The sequence below is a fragment of the Mustelus asterias genome, chromosome 8 (genome assembly GCF_964213995.1).
Source record: "Mustelus asterias chromosome 8, sMusAst1.hap1.1, whole genome shotgun sequence".
Classification (NCBI taxonomy): Eukaryota; Metazoa; Chordata; class Chondrichthyes; order Carcharhiniformes; family Triakidae; genus Mustelus; species Mustelus asterias.
The window spans coordinates 136,624,037-136,650,620 of NC_135808.1; the positions used below are offsets into that span (position 1 = coordinate 136,624,037).

Consider the following 26,584-nt stretch of genomic DNA (forward strand, 5'->3'; position numbering starts at 1 on the left):
CCGGTTGCCGGGGAGACGGGGCTCGCGGCGGCTGGGTGACCGTTAACGGCTTCGGCGCGAGGCCGGGCCACGGCGGCCTGCGGGGGACAAAGCGGCCGCTGGGCGGAGCGCGACCGCAATCCCCGAGTTCAAAACCCAGCCGCAGGTTTGCCGCTTTTGCTCACTTTGACAGCTTGACTTTGAGTGTGAATTAACGGCTCCGGTTACCGGGTCAGTGTTACCGACGCTGCTTCTTTGTAAAGCTGCAATGTAGCTCCTTAAACCCGGTTAAAGTATATTGTATATTGTATGTGTGAACTCAGCACCTTGCGCTCGAGCTCAGAGAGTCGCTTTTACAGTTTAAACTAATTGTTTTCCAACTTGTTTTGAAAAGTTTTGATGGAGTAAATAAGGAGGGTGACAGGAGGCTGGGTAACCCAGAGGGACACAGATTGAAGAGAATCGGGAAAAGAACCAGAGGGGGAGATGAGGGGAGTTTATTTGACACAGTGAGTTGTTGTGATCTGGAATGTGCTGCCTGAAAGGGCGGTGGAAGCAGATTCAATAATAACTTTCAAAAGGGAATTGGGGAGATAGAATCCTGGAATCCCGACAGCGCAGAAAGAGGCCATTCAGCCCATCGAGTCTGCACCGACCACAATCCCACCCAGGCCCTATCCCCCCCAAACCTCACATATTTACCCTAGCTAGTCCCCCAGACACTAATTGTGGCCAATCAACCTAAGTTGCACATCTTTGGACTGTGGGAGGAAACCGGAGCACCCGGAGGAAACCCATGCAGACACGGGGAGATTGTGCAAACTTCACACAGTGACCCAAGCCAGGAATTGAACCTGGGTCCCTGGCGCTGTGAAGCGGCAGTGCTAACCACTGATAGTTGAAGGGGAAAGATTTGCAGAGATACAGGGATAGAGCTGGAAATGCGGGACTGATTGGAGAGCTGGTTCATTGATACAGTCATGATGTGGAGATGCCGGCGTTGGACTGGGGTAAGCACAGTAAGAAGTCTCACAACACCAGGTTAAAGTCCAACAGGTTTATTTGGTAGCAAATACCATAAGCTTTCGGAGCACTGCTCCTTCGTCAGATGGAGTGGATATCTGTTCTCCAACAGTGCAAACAGACACAGAAATCAAATTACAGAAGACTGATTGGAATGCAAATCTCTACAGCCAGCCAGGTCTTAAATGTACAGACAATGTGGGTGGAGGGAGCATTCAACACAGGTTAAAGAGATGTGTACTGTCTCCAGACAGAACAGCTAGTGAAATTCTGCAAGTCCAGGAGGCAAGCTGTGGGGGTTACTGATAATGTGACATAAATCCAACATCCCGGTTTAGGCCGTCCTCATGTGTGCGGAACCTGGCTATCAGTTTCTGCTCAGCGACTCTGCGCTGTCGTGTGTCGTGAAGGCCGCCTTGGAGAACGCTTACCTGAAGATCCAAGGCATCCAAGGAAATTTCCACTCCATCTGACGAAGGAGCAGCGCTCCAAAAGCTAATGGTATTTGCTACCAAGTAAACCTGTTGGACTTTAACCTGGTGTTGTTAAAACTCTTACTGTGTTCACCCCAGTCCAACGCCGGCATCTCCACACTTGAACCCAGGACACTTTTGCTGAAGAGTTCCCAGCTGATACTGCTCCCCCCCCCCCCCCCCGTCCGCCCCCCGCAAAGGTAGCTTGTAAATCAGTGACCAGGTACAATTTGCTTTCCTTTGCACATGGGAAATTTCCAAGAACAAAAGCCCTAGGGAAATAACGCAAAACTCCAGGACATTAATTTAAATGTAAATCCTATTACACACTCTAACCAGTTGTGTTGGAGAAGTGATCCTTTTATAGCCCAAAGCAGTACGTATAGCAGTAGTTCCCTTTTAACCCTCAAACAAACTGTCTGTTAGATATTAATCAGGCTTCATGTTTCAAACTGCATTAACTGTTTCTGCTGGCACTTCAGTCCTTGTATGATTTGCAGATGGAATTCTGATCTTGACTATAATTTTATGTTAACTGGTCTCCTCAGTTATTTATTATCATGGTAAGAGTCAAAAAGCTCATATCAAGGTATCGACATTGTGCTTATTGGTGATTGGAAACACTGCACGTTTTGCCTGGGGGACAAATACCTGAATCCTGGGACTGACTGAGTGACTGTTGCCTTCGTGAATCTGCATCGAATGAGATTGAGTTTGAGTAATCTCCACCTGTCTCACAAGATACAATCCACTGTTGATCACTTCAGGTTTTATGTTCTGCTGTGCAAAATGTTGTATTATTCAATCAATTTTGAATTGGGAAATGTGGAATTGATAGTTATGTGGAATTGATAGTTGAGGCAGGCATTTGTAAAATAGAGGCTTGCACTTCTATAGAACCTTTCATGGCCTCAGGACATTCCAAAGCATTTTGTAGTCAATAAAGTATGTTTAGAAACAAAGCAGTCAATTTGTACTGCTCCCATAAACGTCAGTGTGATATAGATCAGATAATCTGTTGTAGTGATGTTCGTTGAAGGGTGAATATTGACCAGGATACCAGAAAGATCTCCTCTGCTCTTTGAAATAGTGTTGTGGAAGTTTTCCTGCCCACCTGAGAGGGCAGTCAGGGTCACAGGTTAACATCTCATTCAAAAGATGACATTCAAGGCTATGGGCCAAGTCCTGGCAAGTGGGATTAGGTGGGCAGGTCAGGACCTTTGATGCGTTGGTACAGTCTCGATGGGCTGAAGGGCCTCTTCTGCACTGTAGTGTTCTGTGATTCTGTGAAAAGATGGTACCTCTGATAGTTCAGCAAAAACCCTCAGTGCTGCACTCAGAGTGTCAGCCTCGATTGTATGTTTTTTATTGAGACCGGAACCCACAATTTTCTAAATCAAAGGCAAGATTTCTCGGCACTGAACCATGGTAGGCAAGTTGAATTGTGTGTGACTTATTGCAGGGGTTTACAGGAGTGTGCACTTTTAATGCAGTGATTAATGTAATTTTAGTTTGTCATGGCTTCTGGAAGATCAGCTGCATCCCTCATGCGGGCTGTGCGAGTATCTGAATTTGGCGAGCCAGGAGTCCTCAAGTTACAATCAGATATTCCTGTACCTAACCCAAGCGAAAATCAGGTAAGATGCATCTTTCTACTGTGACATTAGTGTACCTTTAAGAAATGTTTTTTTTTAAATCATGCTCTCTGCAGCTATCACAGCTTCAGTTATTTTTATTGTGGCACCGGCTGTCTGGAGAAGTCCTTTAATTGCTACTTCCATGGTTTAAATGGGGTTTTGTTTATTTTTACTCTGCGATCTTTTATGACTCTGCATTGTGAGGGGGAAGATTGATGAATCAAATTCAGGTGGTTCCTTCCCCAGAAGAATTCAAGGACTTGCTTTCAGTTTTAGTTTAGAAGGAGGTGGACACCAAGCTGAAAAGAAGTGTTTCTTTCTCTCCTGGTATTGGAAATTTGGCTGGCAAGCTGGAAGCAAGGTTCCTGGCCTTCCCAGGGTAGAAAATCTGCTGTTGGAGGTTAACCTGCCAAGAGTCTCTCTGGTGTTTTGGGAAGCTGTTCTGACTTCAAGCTATTCTGGGTGTTTATCCAGAGGACTGCGAGAAGTTACAAGGTTGGGAAGTCAGAGTTTCAATTTTCCATCCAAAGATCTAAGTTCTAACATCACGTGAGCATTCATATTTTATGTATTAAACCTGTGGCAAATGTTTTGTTTGTGAGATTTGTTTCATTGGAACGGTGTTTAGATGTCAAGCTTTATACAATATCATGATTGTTTTTTCTCTTGTTTCCAAATTGGTGAAAGTTGTGGCTAATTTTCTTTCTATACATGTTAATTGTATTCTTAAATAAACTTTGTTTGATAAAAGCTCCCTAGTGGGTCATTGGAATCATACCTGAAGTGAAACATCTCATGCTCACCTGAGCCAAATTCAAATTGTAAAACTTATGATGCAGGCGGACTTCATAAAACACTTTGGAGTTTCGGACCTGAATCATAACACTACTAACTAAAATGTTAGTGGGACTCAATAATCTAGTAGCACAGGTCTACTTTCAGCTATTTTCAGGGGAATTTCACAGTAGAATCATAGAATCCCTACAGTGCAGAAAGAGGCCATTCGGTCCATCGAGTCTGCACCAACCACAATCCCACCCAGGCCATACCTCCACATCCCGACATATTTACCGGCTAATCCCTCTAACCTACGCATCTCAGGACACTAAGGGGCAATTTTAGCATGGCCAATCAACCTAACCCGCACATCTATGGACTGTGGGAGGAAACCAGAGCATCCAGAGGAAACCCACGCAGACACGAGGAGAATGTGCAATCTCCACACAGACAGTGACCCAAGCCGGGAATCGAACCCAGGTCCCTGGAGCTGTGAAGCAGCAGTGCTAACCACTGTGCTACTGTGCCGCCCCACTGTGCTACCGTGCGAATGTAAGCCTTACTTGTGACTAATAAATAAACTTCAAACTTTAAAGTCCTGGAATTGAGACTCAAATTCAGATTAGATTTGATTTGATTTGATTTATTATTGTCAGATGGATTGGCATGTGGTGAAAACTTTTGTTTCTTGTGCACTATAAACACCAAACATACCATTCATAGAGTACATAAGGGGGAAGAAAAGGAGAGGATGCAGAATATAGCTAGGGTGTAGAGAAAAATCAACTTAATATCAGCTTGGGGCACACGGTGACACAGTGGTTAGCATTGCTATGTCACAGCACCAGGGACCCAGGTTCAATTCCAGCCTCGGGTCACTGTCTGTATGGAGTTTGCACGTTCTCCCTCTGTCTGCGTGGGTTTACTCTGGGTGCTCCGGTTTCCTCCCACAGTCCAAAAATGTGCAGGTTAGGTTGATTGACCATGTTAAATTGACCCTAGCGTCAGGGGTTTAGCAGGGTAAATGTGTGGGGTTATGGGTATATGGCTTGGGTGGGATTGTGGTCGATGCAGACTCGATGGGCCGAGTGGTCTCCTTCTGCACTGTAGAGATTCATGAGATTCTATATGGTAGGTCCATTTAAAAGTCTGATGGCAGCAGGGAAGAGACTGCTCTTTTTTTATTCATTAATGGGACGTGGCGTTGCTGGCTGGCCAGCTTTGATTGCCCTTGAAAAGGTGGTGGTGAGCTGCCTCCTTGAATCGCTGCAGACACACAATGCGATTGGGGAGGGAGTTCCAGGATTTTGATCCAGCGACTGCGAAGGAACGCCGATATATTTCGAAGTCAGGTTGGTGAGTGGCTTGGAGGATGGTGGTGTTCCAATATACCTTCTGCCCTCGTCCTTCTAAATGGAAGTGGTTGTGGGTTTAGAAGGTGCTGTTTAAGGATCTATAGTGAATTGCTGCAGTGCATCTTGTAGATAGTACACCCTGCTGCTACCGAGCGCCGGTGGTGGAGGGAGTGGATGTGATGCTAATCAAGTGGGCTGCTTTATCCTGGATGGTGTCAAGCTTTTTGAGTGCTGTTGCAGCTGTACCCATCCAGGCAAGTGGGAAGTATTCCATCACACTCCTGACTTGTGCCTTGTAGATGGTGGATAGGCTTTGGGGAGTAAGGAGGTGAGTTACTAGCTGCAGAATTCCTAGCTTCTGACCTGCTCTTGTAGCTACTGTGATTATGTGGCGAATCCAGTTGAGTTTCTGGTCAATGGTAACCCCAAGGATGTTGACAGTGGGGAATTCAGTGATGGTAACACCATTGAATGTCAAGGGTGATGGTTCGAATGTCTCTTATTGATGACGGTCATTGCCTGGCATTTGTGTGGCGCAAATGTTACTTGCCTGGATATTGTCCAGATCTTGTTGCATTTGGACATGGACTGCTTCAGGTCTGAGGAGTCACTGAATGGTGCTGAACATTGTGAAATCATCGCCGAACATCCCCACCTTATGACGGAGGGAAGGTCATTGATGAACCAGCTGAAGATTGTTGGGCCGAGGACACTACCCTGAGGGATGCCTGCAGAGATGTCCTGGAGCTGAGATGACTGACCCTCCACAACCACAACCATCTTCCTATGTGCCAGGTATGACTCCAACCAGTGGACAGTTTGTTTACCCCTGATACCCATTGATTCCAGTTTTGCTAGGGCTCCCTGATGCCACACTTGGTCGAATGCGGCCTTGATGTCAAGGGCTGTCATTCTCACCTCACCTCTGGAATTCAGCTCGTTTGTCCATGTTTGAACCAAGGCTTTAATAAGGTCGGGAGCTGAGTTCCCTGGCAAAACTCATACTGGGCGTCACTGAGCAGGTTATTGCTGAGCAGGTGCTGCTTGGTCCAGTTTCATCCCACAGTCCAAAGATGTGCAGCCTGGCAGAAGTCATCCTTGTTTCGAGGAACTGACGATAATAGTTTCATCCCATTTACCCCCTGTGATAGTTAGCATAATAAACTAATTCATCTCTTTAAGTATCAGTAAAGCTAGGATGTACAAGCAGGTCTTTTGCTTTGCAAGGCAATGGTTTCAAGTTGAGATTATAATGTTTGTTGAATTTTGATGTGTTGACTGGGAGTGTCTCGGAGGGGAGTGTTGACCCGTTAGCGAAAATCTCCATTACAAGGGAGGAAGTGTTAGGTTTTTTAGGGAATATAAAGACTGAAAAATCCCCAGGGCCTGATGGAATCTATCCAAGGCTGCTCAGGGAGACGAGAGATGAAATCGCTGGGCTTCTGACGCAAATCTTTGTCACGTCACTGGACACAGGTGAGGTCCCAGAGGATTGGAGGATAGCTAATGTGGTCCCGTTATTTAAGAAGGGTAGGAAGGATAACCCAGGTAATTATAGGCCGGTGAGCTTGACGTCCGTGGCAGGGAAGTTGTTGGAGAGGATTCTTAGAGATAGGATGTATGCGTATTTAGAAAGGAATAAACTCATTAACGATAGTCAGCATGGTTTTGTGAGAGGGAGGTCATGCCTCACTAACCTGGTGGAGTTTTTTGAAGAAGTGACTAGAATGGTTGACGAGGGAAGGGCCGTGGATGTCGTCTATATGGACTTTAGTAAAGCGTTTGACAAAGTCCCTCATGGTAGGTTGATACAAAAGGTTGGATCTCATGGGATAAAGGGAGAGGTGGCTAGATGGGTGGAGAACTGGCTTGGTCACAGACGACAGAGGGTGGTAGTGGAAGTGTCTTTTTCCGGCTGGATGCCTGTGACTAGTGGTGTTCCGCAGGGCTCTGTATTGGGACCTCTGCTGTTTGTGATTTATATAAACGATCTGGAAGAAGGTGTAACTCGGGTGATCAGTAAGTTTGCGGACGACACGAAAATGGCTGGACTTGCAGATAGTGAGGAACATTGTCAGAGGCTACAGAAGGATATAGATAGGCTGGAAATTTGGGCAAAGAAATGGTAGATGGAGTTCAATCCTGATAAATGCGAAGTGATGCATTTTGGTAGAACTAACGTATGGGGGAGCTATACGATAAATGGCAGAACCATAAAGGGTGTAGATACGCAGAGGGACCTGGGTGTGCAAGTCCACAGATCCTTGAAGGTGACGTCACAAGTGGAGAAGGTAGTGAATAAGGCATATGGCATGCTTGCCTTTATAGGATGGGGCATAGAGTATAAAAGTTGGGGTCTGATGTTGCAGTTGTATAGAACGTTGGTTTGGCCACATTTGGAATACTGTGCCCAGTTCTGGTCGCCACACTACCAGAAGGACGTGGAGACTTTAGAGAGACTGCAGAGGAGGTTTACCAGGATGTTGCCTGGTATGGAAGGGCTTAGTTATGAGGAGAGATTGGGTAAACGGGTTGTTCTCACTGCAAAGACGGAGGATGAGGGGTGACCTAATAGAGGTGTATAAAATTATGAAAGGCATAGATAGGGTGAACGGTGGGAAGCTTTTTCCCAGGTTGGTGGTGACGTTCACGAGGGGTCATAGGTTCAAGGTGACGGGGGGAGGTTTAACACGGATATCAGAAGGACGTATTTTACATAGAGGGTGGTGGGGGCCTGGAATGTGCTGCCGGGCAAGGTAGTGGAGGCGGACACACTGGGAACGTTTAAGACTTATCGAGATAGCCACATGAACGGAGTGGGAATGGAGGGATACAAAAGAATGGTCTAGTTTGGACCAGGGAGCGGCGCGGGCTTGGAGGGCCGAAGGGCCTATTCCTGTGCTGTATTGTTCTTTGTTCTTTGAAGCATTTCATTACTAAACGTCCAGGGTGCAGACTCAATTCTTGGTCTGGAGTCACTGTGCAAGAATATATTGTTCTTAGCATCAATCTTATGGTTTTCATTCGTCATGGGAAAATAACTGATTCACATTGCTGTTCAAAACATTTTTTTCTCATTGAGGGTGAAAGCCTGCTTATTCTTTATAATGGGAGGAGTCCCATACAGGTAATCAAAATCGGTGTAGAACAGAAAATGCTCACAGGATCAACTCCCAAATTGGGTCATAACCTGAACATGTTTAACTCAATTAGCAAATCAAAGATAGGGCAGGAAAGTGGAATTGAGGTAGATCAGCCATGATCTTGTTGAATCATGGAGCAGGATTGAGGGGTCCTACTCCTAATCTTATTTCTGCTGTTCTTGGTTTAGCTGATCTAAAGGTATAGTGCAGAAGATGCGGTCAAATGGCTGCAAAATACCTGACCCAAAGCTTCAGGGCAACAGTTTGAACCAACTTGAAGCCATGAGCCTTAATAATTCGCAAATGATGGTCAACTGAACGAAATCTCTTCACTTCCTATTCTCTTTGTGCCCTCTCTGGTTTGCTTGGCATTCTTAAGAATAAATAAACATGAACTATTTGGAAGGAACTTTCAGAACGGGTAAGATGTCGACTTGGAAATTAAAAAAATATTGAGTTCCCCACCGTCTAGATCTCCATTTGTTGATTTATTGAAGGACTAACTGTTTGTTTGGGCTGGTTTAGAATGGTCAGATTGGGACTGTGGTCAGCAGAATTTCTGACTTCCTCTTTTTTTGAAAACTAAGGATGCTCTTTGCCCTCTTAGGTTCTAATCAGAGTCCGCGCTTGCGGTGTAAATCCAGTTGAAACTTACATGCGTTCCGGATCCTATGCAAGGAAGCCATGTTTGCCCTGGACACCTGGAAATGACGTGTCAGGAATCGTGGAACAAGTGGGGCAATTTGTCAGTAAATTTAAGGTAATTTGTTACATTTTGTGATGATCTTAAAATGGCTCTCCCATCCCAAGAATTGTCCTGAATTATATTTTAAAATATTTTGTGGCCTGTTTTGTAGAAAATACATTTTTCTTTTAAAATCTCTGAATTCGCCATTAACAACAGCTTGCATTTAAATAGTGCATTGAACATAAGGGAGACATATGGCAATCTCATTGGGTTAATAATGCAGAGGCCCAGGCTAATACACCTTGGTAACTGGTGACCATAAAAGAGAATATAAAGCTAGTCTCCGACTTCGCTGCAGCAGGAGCGTGGCGTGAACGGCTGGTAAGATCATGCCCTGTGGACGAAATCAATGGTAGAGGAGAGGGAGCAAGTGCAAGTGAATGAGGGCATTCAAGTAGTTAAAGGAGTAGAGGGCGAGGGAGAGGTTGATAGCGTTTCATCAAATCGGGTCCAGATAAAAGCTGGAATAAAGACACTTTGCCTGAATGCACGAAGCATTCGGAACAAAGTTAATGAGTTGATGGTGCAAATCAGCACAAATGGGTATGATCTAGTGGCCATTACAGAAACGTGGCTGCAGGGAGACCAGGACTGGGAGATGAATATCCAGGGGTATCAGGCATTTAGGAAGAATAGACAGGAAGGAAAAGGTGGTGGGGTGGCTCTGTTAATAAAAGATAATATCAGGGTAGTAGTGAGGGATGACATAGGCTCTAAGGAACAAAACGTGGAATCGTTATGGGTAGAGATAAGGAATAGTAGGGGGAGAAAGACACTAGTAGGCATGGTCTATAGGCCCCCAAATAATAATGTTGAGGTGGGGAGGGCTATAAACAAGCAAATAATGGATGCGTGCAAAAACGGAACGGCAATAATCATGGGGGACTTCAACCTGCATATTGATTGGCTGACTCAAGTTGGAAGGGGTGGGATGGAGGAAGAGTTCTTAGAATGCTGTCGGGATAGTTACCTTGAACAGTATGTTACAGAACCGACGAGGGAATGAGTTATCTTAGATCTGGTAATGTGTAACGAGGTAGGTAGAATTAAGGATGTTCTTGTGAAGGACCCTCTTGGGTCAAGTGATCACAATATGGTCGAATTTCTGATACAAATGGAAGAGGAGAAAGTAGGGTCCCATACCAGTGTCCTCTGTTTGAACAGAGGGAAGTACGATAGGATGAGGGCTGAATTGGCTAAGGTGGACTGGGAGAGTAGACTGATAGGTAGGACAGCTGAGGAACAGTGGAGCATTTTTAAGGAGATCTTTTTCAGTACTCAGCAACAATATATTCCGGTGATAAAGAAGGACTGTAAGAAAATGGATATGATGTGGAGATGCCGGTGTTGGACTCGGGTAAACACAGTAAGAAGTTTAACAACACCAGGTTAAAGTCTAACAGCTTGGACCTGTTGGACTTTAACCTGGTGTTAAACTTCTTACTGAGAAAATGGATAGCCAGCCGTGGATAACTTAGGAAATTAAGGAGAGTATTAAGTTAAAGACCGATGCGTACAGAGAGGCCAAAGATAGTGGAGAATCGGAAGATTGGGAAAACTTTAAGAAACAACAAAGAACGACTAAGAAAGCGATAAAGAAAGGAAAGATAAGTTATGAAGCTGGGCTAGCACTAAATTAAAAAAATGATAGTAAAAGATTTTACAAATATATAAAAAGGAATAGAGTGGCAAGAGTGAATGTTGGACCCTTGGAGGACGAGAGGGGGGATTTAATAGTGGGAAATGAGGAAATGGCTGAAACTTTAAATAAGTTTTTTGTGTCGGTCTTCACGGTGGAAGACACAAATAGTTTACTGAATATTAACAATAGAGGGTTGGTAGGAGGAGAGGTACTCAATACAATTAATGTTACCAGGGAGGCAGTGCTTGGGAGACTAACGGGACTGAAGGTGGACAAGTCCCCGGGCCCGGATGGAATGCATCCCAGGGTGCTGAAAGAAATGTCAGAGGTAATAGCAGGTTATTTATCAAAATTCGTTGGATTCTGGGGTAGTGCCGGCGGATTGAAAAACATAAGAACATAAGAACATAAGAAATAGGAGCAGGAGTAGGCCAGCTGGCCCTTCGAGCCTGCCCCGCCATTCAACAACATCATGGCTGACCTGAAGCGAATCAGTTCCACTTACCCGCCTGCTCCCCATAACCCCTAATTCCCTTATCGATCAGAAAACTATCTACCCGTGATTTAAACATATTCAACGAGGAAGCCTCCACCACTTCAATGGGCAGAGAATTCCAGAGATTCACTACCCTCTGAGAGAAGAAGTTCCCCCTCAACTCTGTTCTGAACCGGCCCCCCCTTATTTTGAGGCTGTGCCCTCTAGTTCTGGTTTCCCTTCTAAGTGGAAAGAATCTCTCCACCTCTACCCTATCCAGCCCCTTCATTATCTTAAATGTCTCTATAAGATCACCCCTCATCCTTCTAAACTCCAACGAGTACAGACCCAATCTGTTTAATCTCTCCTCATAAGCCACACCCCTCATCTCCGGTATCAACCTGGTGAACCTTCTCTGCACTCCCTCCAAGGCCAATATATCCTTTCGCAAATAAGGGGACCAAAACTGCACACAGTACTCCAGTTGCGGCCTCACCAGTGCCTTGTACAGTTGCAGCAAGACCTCCCTGCTTTTATATTCTATCCCCCTCGCGATAAAGGCCAACATTCCATTCGCCTTCTTGATCACCTGCTGCACTTGCAGACTGAGTTTTTGCGATTCGTGCACAAGGACCCCCAGGTCCCTCTGCACAGTCGCATGATGTAATTTTTCTCCACTTAAATAATATTCTAATTTACTATTATTTCTTCCAAAGTGGATAACCTCACATTTGCTAACGTTATATTCCATCTGCCAGATCCTCGCCCACTCACTCAGCCTATCCAAATCTCTCTGCAGACTTTCCGCGTCCTCCATGCAATTCGCTTTCCCACTCACCTTCGTGTCATCAGCAAACTTGAATACCCTAGATTCAGTCCCCTCCTCCAGATCATCTATGTAAATGGTAAACAATTGAGGCCCCAGCACTGATCCCTGCGGCACGCCACTGGTCACCAACTGCCAACCAGAAAAGCACCCATTTATCCCAACTCTCTGCTTCCTGTTAGATAGCCAATCCCCAATCCACGCCAACACCTTACCCCTAACTCCGTGTACCCCAATCTTCTGCAGCAACCTTTTGTGAGGCACCTTATCAAACGCCTTCTGGAAATCTAAAAACACCACATCCACCGGTTCCCCTCTGTCAACTGCACTAGTGACATCTTCATAAAAGTCCAGTAGATTCGTCAAACACGACTTTCCCTTCATGAATCCATGCTGCGTCTGCTTGATCGAACCATTCTTATTCAGGTGCTCTGTTATTTCCTCTTTAATAATGGACTCTAGCATCTTCCCAACTACGGACGTTAAGCTAACCGGCCTGTAGTTACCCGCCTTTTGTCTACTTCCTTTTTTAAACAGCAACGTAACAGTAGCTGTTTTCCAGTCAGCCGGCACTACCCCAGAGTCCAGCGAATTTTGATAAATTACTACTAACGCATCTGCTATTACCACAGCCATTTCTTTCAGTACCCTGGGATGCATTCCATCCGGGCCCGGGGACTTGTCTACCTTCAGTCCTATTAGTCTACCAAGCACCACCTCCTTAGTAACAGTAATTGTATTAAGGACCTCCCCTCCCACCAACTCTCGATCTCTAATATTCGGCAAACTATTTGTGTCTTCCACCGTGAAGACCGACACAAAGAACTTATTTAAAGTCTCAGCCATTTCCTCGTTTTCCACTATTAAATCCCCCCTCTCATCTTCCAAGGGTCCAACATTCACTCTAGCCACTCTATTCCTTTTTATATACTTGTAAAAACTTTTACTATCATTTTTTATATTTTGAGCTAGTTTAGTTTCATAATCTATCTTTCCTTTCTTAATCGCTTTCTTAGTCCTTCTTTGTTTTTCTTTAAAGCTTTCCCAATCCACTAATTCCCCACTATTTTTGGCCACTCTGTACGCATCTGATTTTATTTTAATACTCTCCTTTATTTCCTTCGTTATCCACGTCCAGTTATCCTTTTTCTTACAGTCCTTCTTTATCACCGGAATATATTTTTGCTGAGTACTTAAAAAAATCTCCTTAAAAATCCTCCACTGTTCCTCAGCTGTCCTACCTACCAGTCTGCTCGCCCAGTCTACATTAGCCAATTCCACCCTCATCCTATCGTACTCCCCTCTGTTCAAGCAGAGGACACTGGTTTGGGACCCTACTTTCTCACCCTCCATCTGTATCAGAAATTCCACCATATTGTGATCACTCATCCCAAGAGGATCCTTCACAAGAAGATCCTTAATCCTTCCTGTCTCATTGCACAGAACCAGATCCAAGATAGCTTGCTCTCTCGTAGGTTCTGTAACATTCTGTTCAATGAAACAATCCCGACAGCATTCCAAGAACTCTTCCTCAAGCCCTCCACGTCCAATTTGAATCGACCACTCAATATGTAGGTTAAAATCCCCCATGATTATTGCCGTTCCACTTTTGCACGCATCCATTACTTGCTTGTTTATAGCCCTCCCCACCTCTAAGTTATTATTTGGGGGCCTATAGACCACGCCTACCAGTGTCTTTCTCCCCCTACTATTCCTTATCTCCACCCACAACGATTCCACGTTTTGCTCCTTAGAGCCTATGTCGTCTCTCACTACCGTCCTGATATTATCCTTTATTAACAAAGCTACCCCACCTCCTTTTTCTACCTGTCTATCCTTCCTAAATGCCTGATAACCCTGTATATTCAGTTCCCAATCCCGGTCACCCTGCAACCACGTTTCTGTGATGGACACTAGATCATATTCATTTGTATGGATTTGTGCCATCAACTCATTTACTTTGTTTCGAATGCTTCGTGCATTCAGGCAAAGTGTCTTTATGCCAGCCTTTATCTGGACCCGGTTTGTTGAAGCGCTACTAACATCTCCCAAGCCCTCTCCTCCTTTAGCTAGTCGTTTATTCACTATACTCCTGGCATTAGAGTAGACACATCTCAATCCTATGGTCTGACCTCTCCCCTTCTCTGTTCCCAGTCCACCTGCCCTCTTGCACTGCCTATAACCCTTCTCTGTTTGCGAGCTACCTTCCTCACTCTCAGTCACGTCACTTTGATCCCCTCCCCCCAAACGGCAAATGTTACGCCGCTGTTTAAAAAAGGAAATAGACAAAAGGCGGGTAACTACAGGCCGGTTAGCTTAACGTCTGTAGTTGGGAAAATGCTGGTATCCATCATTAAAGAAGAAATAGCAGCCCATCTGGACAAGAATGGTTCGATTAAGCAATGCAGCATGGATTCATGAGGGGAAAGTTGTGCTTGACGAACTTGTTGGATTTTTATGAAGATGTGACTAGTGCGGTTGACGGAGGGGAACCGGTGGATGCGGTGTTTTTGGATTTCCAAAAGGCGTTTGATAAGGTGCCTCACAAAAGGTTGCTGAAGAAGATTGGGTCACATGGAGTTGGGGGTAGGGTTTTAGCGTGGATTGGGGATTGGCTATCTGACAGGAAGCAGAGAGTTGGAATAAATGGGTGCTTTTCTGGTTGGCGGATGGTAACTAGTGGCGTGCCACAGGTATTGGTACTGGGGCCTCAACTATTTACCATTTACATAGACGATCTGGAGGAGGGGACTGAGTGTAGGGTAACAAAGTTTGCAGACGACACAAAGATAAGTGGAAAAGTGAATCGTGTGGAGGGCATAGAAGGTCTGCAGAGAGATTTGGACAGGCTGAGTGAGTGGATGAGGATCTGGCAGATGGAGTATAACGTTAACAAATGTAAGGTTATTCACTTTGGAGGAAATAATAGCAAATTGGATTATTATCGAAATGGAAAAAAATTACAACATGCTCCTGTGCAAAGGGACCTGGGGGTCCTTGTGCATGAGACGCAAAAACCCAGTCTGCAGGTGCAACAGGTGATCAAGAAAGCAAATGGGATGTTGGCCTATATCGCAAGGGGGATAGAATATAAAAGCAGAGATGTCTTGCTGCATCTGTAGAGGGCATTGGTGAGGCTGCAGCTGGAATACTGTGTGCAGTATTGGTCCCCTTATTTACGGAAGGATATATTGGCCTTGGAGGGAGTGCAGAGAAGGTTCACCAGGTTGATACCGGAGATGAGGGATGTTGATTATGAGGAGAGACTGAGCAGATTGGGTTTGTACTCGTTGGAATTTAGAAGGCTGAGGGGGTATCTTATAGAGACCTATAAGATAATGAAGGGGCTGGATAGGGTAGAGGTGGAGAGATTCTTTCCACTTAGAAAGGAAACTAGAACTAGAGGGCACAGCCTCAAAATAAAGGGGGGTCAGTTTAGGACAGAGTTGAGGAGGAACTTCTTCTCTCAGAGGGTGGTGAATCTCTGGAATTCTCTGCCCACTGAAGTGGTGGAGGCTACCTCGTTGAATATGTTAAAATCACGGATAGATGGATTCCTGATCGGTAAGGGAATTAGGGGTTATGGGGATCAGGTGGGTAAGTGGAACTGATCCACTTCAGATCAGCCATGATCTTATTGAATGGCGGGGCAGGCTCGAGGGGCTAGATGGCCTACTCCTGCTCCTATTTCTTATGTTCTTATAGACTCTGGAAATCTGAAATAAAAATAAAAACAGCAAATGCTGGAAAAACTCAGCAGGTCTGGCAGCATCTGTAGAAAAAGAAACAGTTAATGTTTTGGAGGGGGTGGCAAATAGGATTAACAAAGGGGGTCAAGATGAAGGAGAAGGAGGATGGTCTGAAGTTGTTGAACTCAATGTTGAGTCCAGAAGGCTGTTTAATGCCTAATCAAAAGATGAGGTGTTGTTCTTTCAGTGTGCTTTGGGCTTCACTAGAACATTGCAGATGGCTAAGGATGAACACATGGGCATGAAGGCAAGGGGGTAAGCTGATAAGCGACAGGATGGTCCAGGTATTGCTTGCGGACGGAGTGAAGGTGTTCCACAAAGCGGTCATCCAGTCTGCGTTTAATTTCCGCAATGTAGAGGAGACTGCATTGGAGCAGCAAATACAGTAGATCAGATTGAAGGAGGTGCCAGTGAAATGCTCCTTCAACTGAAAGGAGTGCTTGGACAATGAGGAGAGAGGAGGTAAAGGGGCAGATGTTGCACCTTCTGCAATTGCATGGGAAGACGCTATGGAAAACGAGTGAGGAGTTGGGGTTGATGGAGGAGTGGACCAGGGTGTCACGGAGCGAGTGAGAATGGTGGTTAGGGGAAAATGTGTTTCGTGATGACATAATACTGGAATTCGTGGAAATGGTGGAGGTGATTCTTTGAACACAGAAGCTGGTGTGTTGCAAGGTGAGGACAAGTGGGACCCTTTTATGGTCTCCTTTTTTTAGGAGGGAGGGAAGGCTGAAGCCAGAGGTGTGGGAGATGGGTCAGAAATGGTTGAGTGCCCTGTCAACCACAGTGGAGGGATGGGGATCCTCGGTTTAGGGAAAAGGCAGACATGTCAAAAGCGCCATTTTGGAAGGTAGCATCATCGGAACACATGTGACAGAGGCAGAGAAACTAGGAGAATGGGATGGAGTACTTACGGGAAGCAGGCTGTGAGGAGCCGTAGTCGAGCTAACTGTGGGAGCTGGTGGGCCTGTCATGAATATTTGTAGTCAGTCTGTCACCAGAAATGGAGTAAACACAGTAATGGTAAACACATTTCTCCACACCAGAAATGGAGACAGAGAGGTTAAAAAAGGGAGGGGAAGAGTCAGAGAATGACCATGCAAAGGTGAGAGAGGGGTGGAAATTGGAAGCAAATCTGTTTCAAGGTCCAGACCAGAGCATGAAGCTGCACTAATAAAGTCATCAGTGTAACGGAAAAAGAGTTGTGGGAGAGGGTCTGAGTAGGACTGGAACAAGGAATATTCCACGTACCCCATGAAAAGACAGGGCATAACTAGGGCCCATGCAGCTACCCAGAGCCACACCTTTTATTTGCAGGAAGTAGGACAAGTTAAAGGAGAATTTATTTCATGACAGAACAAGTTCAGCCAGGCGGAGGAGAGTAGTGGTGGACACGCATTATCCTCACATCCTTCAAGAAATAAGCAGAGAGCCCTCCAAGCATCCTTGTTGTGGATGGAGGTGAAGAGGGATTAGATGTCCAAAGGGAAGAAGAGGCAGTTAGGGCCAGTAAACTAGAAATTGTTGATATGACGTGGGGAAATCTATAATCGATTGTTGTAAAAATCTATCTGGTTCACTAATGTCATTTAGGGAAGGAAATCTGTCATCTTTACCCAGTCTGACCTACATGTGATTCCAGATCATATGTGATTGACTCTTAACTGCCCTCTGAAATGGCCCAGCAAATCACTCAGTTCAAGGGCCAGAGTGTGGCGACTAGGGGATTTTCATAGTAACTTCATTGCAGTGTTAATGTAAGTTTACTTGTGACACTAATGAATAAATAAACAATTAATGATGGGCAACAAATGCTGGTCTTATCAGTGATGTTCCATGAAAGAATTAGAATAAATCCCAAGATGCCTTATTGGGAGCAAAATCAGATTAAAAAATGACAGCAAACCATGTAGGGAGAAATTGGGGCAGGTAAGCTAAAGAATCATAGAATCCCTACAGTTCAGAAAGGCCATTGGGCCGATCAAACCTCACTGACAATAATCCTCGCAACCCCACGCATTTGCTCTGCTAATCCCCCTGACACGAAGAGGCAATTTATCATTGCCAATCAACCTAACCAGCACGTCTTTCAGACTGGGAGGAAACCCACGCAGACATGGGGAGAACATGCAGACTCCGCACAGACAATGACCCAAGCCGGGAATTGAACCCGGATCCCTGGTGCTGAGAGGCAGCAGTACTAAACATTGTACCACCATGCCGCCCTAAGGTAAAGCTTGATCAAAAAGATAGATTTTTTTTTAGGGAAGAAAGGGGGAATTCTAGAGATTAGGGCCTCTGCAGCTATCAGTGGTAGAGGAGTGGAAATCTAGAAGGTCAACAGACCAGAATTAGAGGAATATGAGAATTTGAAGGGGTGGAAAACTGAAGTAGGTGACCAGAGATAGGAAAGACAAAGCCACGATTTGAAAACAAGGATGAGAATTTTCAAAATTAAGGCGTTTCCTGATTTTCATTGGAGTTTCTTTCTTCCTTTAAGAGGCTCCTTGAAAGCTTTTTGTCATCTGACATTCTGGGTGAGTTTACCTCCCCCTCTGCGGTGTGTTTCGTGGCGGCAGGAGGCAAACGCTGCTCACTAGCGGCGGGATCTATGGTCTCGTCATTGTCAAAGGGGTTTCCCATTGAACGCACCCTCGCTGCTGAGAAACCCGGCATTGTGCCTTTTTGAATGCCCATTCCTTTGGAATGCCCAGTTTTGAACTGCTTGGTCTGTTCTGAATCCATCCCATTTATTAAGGTAATAGTGCTATGCATATTCTCTGTGTGAAGATGCAACTTTGTCTCCACAAGGACTGGGTAGTGGTCATTCCGAACAATACTGTTATGGACAGATGTATCTGTGACAGATAAGTTAGTGAGGATGAGGTCAAGTAGGCTTTTCCCTTTCGTTGCAGATTCTACTGCAGCCCCAGTCTGGCATATATTTCCTCCAGAGGTCTGGCAGTAGTGACGCAATACCCAGGTAATCTTGGTGATGGCTTCGAAATCCCCATGTTCAACCCCGTTGCCATTCTTGGTGTTTCTTCCAATTGGTGTTCAACATGGAGGAACACATAAGCCCCCAGATTTTATTGGAGGATCTTTGCAGCATTGCCATGGCAGGGTATTCCTTTGTTGTTTTCAGTGTCCAGGTTGATCCATCTGCTTTTTTTTATACTTTTCCAATTCAATCAAATCAAATCCAATTCAGAGTCTCAACAAGTTGAGACATTTCAGATCCAGGCTGACAAGACAGGGCAAGCGACCAAACCACCCTGTCCTGGGCCTGATCTACATGAGCCAAGCTGATTGGAGAAGGGGGAGGTTCCTCCTCCAAGACTTGGGCTCATCTGCATCTTAGCCAAAAGGCCGAGATGCCGCTTTTAAAAATTGCTTCATATGAAACACATGAAGCCCCAGTGCAACCCAATGACCCCAACCAAGCGCAGGCGATCCATACCACACTTGATCTTAGCCAAAAGGCCGAGAAGCGATCCATCTGCTTTTATTCTTAATGGACTTTTCAGTAACGGGTTTATACAACTGAGTGTCTTGCTCAGCCATTTCTGAGGGTATTTAAGAATCAACCACATTTCTGTGGGTCTGGAGTCACATACAAGCCAGCCCAGGTAAGGATGTTAGATTTCCTCCTAGAGGGCGTTAGTGAACCAGATAGATTTTACGACAATCAGGTAGTTTCAGGATCAATACTGAGATTAGCATTTTATTCCAGATTTATTCATTATTGAAGTTAAATTCCTCCAGCTGCCCCAATGGGGTTTGAACTCTTCTCCAGAGCATTAGTCCAGGGCCTCTGGATTACTAATCCAGTAACATAACTGCAATGCTATCTTCATGTTGGTTTCTCAGTAAAAACACAATGGATGCAATAACAAAAAGTTATTTAATGTCTTCGATACAACTTCAGATGGCTAGATGCTTTTTGTAACATGTTCCTTCACAATCACGTATTTCACATGTTCTGTTGTAATGTAACTTATTGCAGTGAATGATGCAGTGTGAAAAGGCCAGAGCTGCACACGAGGAGTCAAGATTGAGTAGAATCTTGGGTTAATCTGGGTAAAAGTATGATGAATAATTGATCCATTTTCTGTCCTTTTGTTTAGATAATATTTCTAAATTCATATTATCCATAGTTATAGAACAAAGAACAATACAGCACAGGAACAGGCCCTTCGGCCCTCCAAGCCCATGTCACTCCCTGGTCCAAACTAGACCATTCTTTTGTATCCCTCCATTCCCACTCCGTTCATGTGGCTATCTAGATAAGTCTTAAACGTTCCCAGTGTGTCCGCCTCCACCACCTTGCCTGGCAGCGCATTCCATGCCCCCACCACCCTCTGTGTAAAATATGTCCGTCTGATATCTGTGTTAAACCTCCCCCCCTTCACCTTGAACCTATGACCCCTCGTGAACGTCACCACCGACCTGGGGAAAAGCTTCCCACCGTTCACCCTATCTATGCCTTTCATAATTTTATACACCTCTATTAAGTCTCCCCTCATCCTCCGTCTTTCCAGGGAGAACAACCCCAGTTTACCCAATCTCTCCTCATAACTAAGCCGCTCCATACCAGGTAACATCCTGGTAAACCTCCTCTGTACTCTCTCCAAAGCCTCCACGTCCTTCTGGTAGTGTGGCGACCAGAACTCGACGCAGTATTCCAGATGCGGCCGAACCAACGTTCTATACATCTGCAACATCAGACCCCAACTTTTATACTCTATGCCCCGTCCTATAAAGGCAAGCATGCCATATGCCTTCTTCACCACCTTCTCCACCTGTGACGTCACTTTCAAGGATGTCACAAAATGTCACTTTATGTCACAAAACCTGAGATAAATTAGGAAGTAGAGTTGGTTGGAGCAGTGGATTTTCTGGGAGACACAAAACAGGGTTCTTGGACATCAATCAACACTGGTAGGATGGTGTGATTACAGCGAAACAAGTTTACACGGGCAGTTTCCATTTTAACAAAAGAATTTAGAGTGGAGAAAGGTTGATGAGTAGTGTGCACAAGCTTGACATTTTTAAAACTAACCTGATGAAGGAGCAGCACTCTGAAAGCTCGTGATTCCAAATAAACCTGTTGGACTTTAACCTGGTGTTGTGAGACTTCTTACTGTTTGTAAAATAGTAAAATGTTTTTGGTATATTCTATTGTCAGTAAATTGGAAATTTTTTAACAGATTTAAAATCAAATTCTCAATAAATCTGTCCTTCTTGCTCCGAGAAAGGGGACCGTGTTTTTACTTGTGGAACCATCACTGGTGGATATGCAGAGTATACAATTGCTTCAGATGACAACATTTATCCGTTGCCAGACAATCTTAGCTGCAAGGAGGGATCAGCTATTGGAATTCCTTACTTCACTGCATATCGAGCGCTCGTGCACAAGTAAGACAACCATGAATCTGTAACAACATAAAAGTAGGAGAAGGAATAGACCATTTAGCCCTTCAAGCCCGTTCCATAATTCAACAAGATTATGGCTGATCTTCTACTTCTTCCCAAATAGAATCATTGAAAATAGGTGAAGGAGTAGGCCATTCGGCCCTTTAAGCCTGCACCACCATTCCATATGATCATAGTTGATCATGCACTTTCGGTATCCCACTCCTGTTTTCTCTCCACACCCCTTGATTCCTTTAGCCACAAGGGCCATGTCCAGCTCCTTCTTGAACATATCTAGCGAACTGGCCCCAATAGCTTTCTGTGGTAGAGAATCCCACAGGTTCACAACTCTCTGAGTGAAGAAGTTCTTCCTCATCTCAGTCCTGAATGGTTTACCCTGTATTCTTAGACTGTGACCCCTGGTTCTGCACTTCCCCAACATCGGGAACATTCTTCCCACATCTAGCCTGTCCAGTCCCATCAGGATTTTATATGTTTCTATGAGATCCCCTTTCATTCTTCTAAATTCCAGTGAGTACAAGCCCAGTCGATCCAGTCTCTCTTCATATATCAATCCTGCCATTCCAGGAATCTGATGAAGGGTCATCCAGACTCGAAACATTGGCTCTGCTGTCTCTCCACAGACATGCTGAGATTTTCCAACATTTTTCTGTTTTTATTCCAGGTATCAGTCTGGTGATCCTTTGCTGGGCTTCCTCAATAGCAAAAATGTCCTTCCTAGGAGACCAAAACTGCATACAATACTCAAGGTGTGGCCTCACTAAGGCCCTGTATAACTGCAGCAAAAAATCTTTACTCCTATACTCAAATCCTCTTGCTATGAAGGCCAGCATGCCATTAGCTTTCCTCACTGCCTACTGTATCTGCATGCCAACCTTCAGCAACTGTTCCACCATGACACCCAGGTCATGTTGCACTTCCCCTTTTCCTAAACTGCCGCCATTTCGGATAATAATCTTCCTTCCTGTTTTTGCCACCAAAGTGGATAACCTCACATTTATCCACATTATATTGTATTTGCCAAGTATTTGCTCACTCAGCCAGCCTGTCCAAGTCACCCTGCAGCCTCTTAGCATCCTCCTCACAACACACACTGCTATCCAGCTTAGTGTCATCTGCAAATTTGGAGATGTTGCATTCAATTCCTTCATCTAAATCATTAATGTATATTGTCAATATACATTATTCCCAGCTCTAAACCCTGCGGTACCCCACTAGTCACTGCCTGCCACTCTGAAAAGGACCTGTTTATTCCCACTCTCTGCTTCCTGTCTGTCAACCAGTTTTCTATCCATGTCAATACATTACCCCCAATACCATGAGCTTTAATTTTGCTCACTAATCTTTTGTGTGGGACCTTGTCAAAAGCCTTTTGAAAGTCCAGATACACAACATCCACTGGTTCACCCTTGTCCACTCTACTGGTCACATCCTCAAAAAATTCCAGAAGATTTGTCAAGCACGACTTCCCTTTAGTGAATCCATGCTGACTTGGACCGATCCTGTCACCATCCTTAATAATTGACTCCAGCATTTTCCCCACCACCGATGTAAGGCTTACAGGTCTATAATTCCCCGTTTTCTCTCTTCCTCTTTTTTAAAAAATTGGGGTTATATTAGCTACCCTCCAATCCACTGGAACTCCTCCAGAGTCTATAGAATGCTGGAAAATGATTACCAATGCATCCACTATTTCTCGGGCCACTTCTTTGAGTACTCTGGGATGCAGAGCATCACAAACTGGGGGTTTATTGGGTTTTAATCCCAGCAATTTCCCCAATGCAATTTCCTGACTAATAGGCTCCTCCTTCATGCTAGTCCCTCTGTCCCCTAGTATTTCTGGAAGGTTATTTGTGTCCTCCTTAGTGAAGACAGATCCAAAGTATTTATTCAGCTGGTCTGCCATCTGTTTGTTGCCAATTATGAATTCACCTGATTCTAATTGTAAAGCTATGTTTGTCTTCACCAGTCTTTTTCTCTTCACGTATCTATAGAAGGTTTTGCAGTCAGCTTTTAAGTTCTGTATTCTATTTTCTCCTTCTAAATTAAACCCTTTGTCCTCTTCTGCTAGATTTTAAATTTCTCCCAATTCTCAGGTTTGCTGTTTATCTCCTTATCCCCTTATCTTCTTTAATTCCCTTAGTAGCCAAAAATCTGTCGACCTCTGATCTGAATATCCTCAATGACTGAGCACCTACAGCTCTCTGAGATAAAATGTTCCAAAGATTCACAACCCCCAGGAAGAAATTTCTCCTTGTTTCAGTCCTAAGTGGCCAACCCCACATTCTGAGTCGTGATCCCATGTTCAAGATTCTCTGGCCAAGGGAAACATTTTCTCAGCATTTATCCTGTCAAGGGTAAGGTCAAGGTTCGGGGGAGGTGATGATGTAGGGGTACTGTCACTGGACTAGTAATCCAGAGACCCAGAACAATGATCTGGGAACCTGGGTTTGAATCCTACCATGGCAGATGGTGGAATTTGAATTCAATTAAAATCTGCAATTAAAGTTCTAATCGTGACCATGAAACCATTGTCAATTGTTGTAAAAAAACATCTGGATCAGATCATTAATGCTCTTTAGGGATGGAAATCTCCCATCCTTACCTAGTCTGGCCTACAAGTGTCTCCAGAGCCACAGCAATGCCGTTGACCCTTGAAATGCCCTCTGAAATGTCATAACAGTCACTCAGTTCAAGGGCAATTAGGGATGGGCAATGGCTGGCCCAGCCAGTGATGCCCAGATCCTATGAACAAATTGTTAAAAACTTGGACGATAGTTGGTTTCAAGTTCTGTCATTTACATCAAATAAACAGTATGCAGTGTAGCAGTATAAGGAAACAAATTGGTCTCTACTTTGGTAATCAACAAAAACAAAGTTAGAAAAAAAAGGAATGTTACCAGATTACAAAGCCCAACTTGAGATGGACATACAGTTACAGTCCTCCACTCAGCATTCACAAGCATAGAATTGACAGGCACTATGTGATTAGCTGCTACCATCACACCTGCCTGCAACTGATGGCTGGAACATCAAGACTTGACCCTTCCTACCTTACAGTCATGTAATCTCCTGAGGTAACAATAGTCAGAAAACCCAAGCCCTTAAGAGAAAAAATACCCATGAATATTCCCCTCCAACTCCTTCAGGTGATGGATCAGTCCAGGGATTGATGGTGCTTACTCATGAGAGCTAATGATTATGAAATGTTTTGTCTGTATATGCTTCAAAATAAGCCCTTATAGATTCAGTCACAAGTCATAATGGGTGCTGTCACTGTGTAGCTAGTCATAGAGGTTTACAGCATGGAAACAGGCCCTTCGGCCCAACTTGTCCATGCCGCCCTTTTTTTAAAAACCCCTAAACTAATCCCAATTGCCCGCATTTGGCCTATATCCCTCCATACCCATCTTACCCATGTAACTGTCTAAATGCTTTTTAAAAGACAAAATTGTACCCGCCTCTGCTACTACCTCTGGCAGCTTGTTCCAGACACTCACCACCCTCTGTGTGAAAAAATTGCCCCTCTGGACACTTTTGTATCTCTTCCCTCTCACCTTAAACCTATGCCCTCTAGTTTTAGACTCCCCTACTTTTGTGAAAAGATATTGACGATCTAGCTAATCTATGCCCCTCATTATTTTATAGACCTCTATAAGATCACCCCTCAGCCTTCTACGCTCCAAAGAAAAAAGTCCCAGTCTATCCAGCCTCTCCTTATAACTCAAACCATCAAGTCCTGGTAGCATCTTTTCTGCACTCTTTCTAGTTTAATAATATCCTTTCTATAATAGGGTGACCAGAACTGTACACAGCTAAGTATAGTAAACACTGTAACTGGAACTTCAAATTCTGAACTCCATAATAAGCAGTCTTAAAAACAGTTCCCTCCTTTGATTGTCTCACTGTTTATGATCCATTGTGGGTGTTCCAGCAAATGAAATGAACAAACAGAGAGCATTTGACAAGTCATCGGCAAGGCAGGAAATCCTGTGATGGATTAAGAACATGGGAACTCAAGGAGGCCATTCAGCCTCTTGAGCCAGTTCTGCTATTCAATTAGGTAATGGCTGATCTCCAGTTACCTGCCTTGGTTCCATAATCCCTCGCACCAATTATCCCAAAAATCTATCCAGCTTAGTTTTGAAATTTTCAATGGATCCCTCAAGCCTGAAAGGTTCTTGGGTTCCAGATTTCCATTACTTTAAGTGAAGAAGTGCTTCCTGACATTACCCCCAGAATGACTGAGCTCTAATTTTAAGATTCTACTCCCTTGTTCTGGATTTCCTCACCAGATGAAAAAAAGAGAAACTATCTATACTGTCATATCCTTCAATTATCCTAAATACCTCAATTAGATCACCCTTTTCATTTTTCTATACTCAAGGGAATACAAATTTCTGCAAATTTCCACACTTGCTCGGTGCACGTTTGCCACCAAATTGCCATCATTTTGACAGAACTCATCCCAATCATTGTACAATTGCTGGCATCTGAACAGCAACCAATCACCAGTTTCTATGCTAGTTGTGGATGCAGACTAGATGGACACTTTCTCACTGGGACTCCTTTCTCTTTCAGAGCCCATGTGAGAGCTGGAGAAATTGTTCTGGTTCATGGAGCAAGCGGAGGGGTAAGCTGCTTTGATCAAATGCCTAGGAATTTTGATATAACCTTTTATAACAAACAATGTCAGTGCCAGATGATGATCTTTTCTTTACTAAACTCCAGCTCTCTGGAATTCTCTCACCAAATCACACTCCCCTGCTATCTGATTCCCTGAATTCAAAGTCCATCTCTTTGATTTCTTCTTCTCCTTCCCTTTATTCCTCTTTTATCTCATTGGTATTTGGCAGCACGGTGGCACAGTGGTTAGCACTGCATTCCTCAAAACACCAGGGACCCAAATTCGATCCTGGCCTTGGGTGACTGTGTGGAGTTTGCACGTTCTCCCTGTGTCTGCTTGGGTTTCCTCCGGGTGCTCCAGTTTCATCCCACAATCCAAAAATGTGCAGATTAGATGGATTAACCATGGTAAATGCGCAGGGTTATGGGTGTGGGTGATGGGCCTGGGTAACTTGCTCTTTCAGAGAGTCAGTGCAGACTCGATGGGCCGAATAGCCTCCTTCTGCAGTGTAGGGATTCTATGGTTCTATGGTACTTAGAATCATAGAGTGATAGAGGTCTACAGCATGGAAACAGGCCCTTCGGCACAACTTGACCATGCCGTCCTTTTTTTTTAAACCCCGAAACTAGTCCCAATTGCCCGCATTTGGCCCATATTCCCCTATACCCATTTTACCCATGGAACTGCCTAAATG

At 44.5% G+C, this 26,584-nt stretch overlaps 1 protein-coding gene across 5 annotated transcripts in view; it reads left to right on the forward strand.

The window, feature by feature from the left end:
• cryz (crystallin, zeta (quinone reductase)) overlaps positions 1-26,584 on the forward strand; it is a 143,577-nt gene that overhangs the window by 92,326 nt on the left and 24,667 nt on the right. Inside the window, exons 1-5 of one of the 5 annotated variants that reach the window (XM_078219032.1) lie at positions 17-145; positions 2,987-3,112; positions 8,995-9,147; positions 21,082-21,245; positions 25,845-25,896. In XM_078219032.1, coding sequence (XP_078075158.1) covers positions 2,993-3,112; positions 8,995-9,147; positions 21,082-21,245; positions 25,845-25,896 — 489 coding nt within the window. In that variant the 5' untranslated portion in view covers positions 17-145; positions 2,987-2,992. Of the gene's footprint in view, positions 1-16; positions 211-1,955; positions 2,039-2,986; positions 3,113-8,994; positions 9,148-21,081; positions 21,246-25,844; positions 25,897-26,584 lie in introns of those variants that run through there. The other 4 variants (XM_078219031.1, XM_078219029.1, XM_078219030.1 and 1 more) reach the window with 4 other exon arrangements.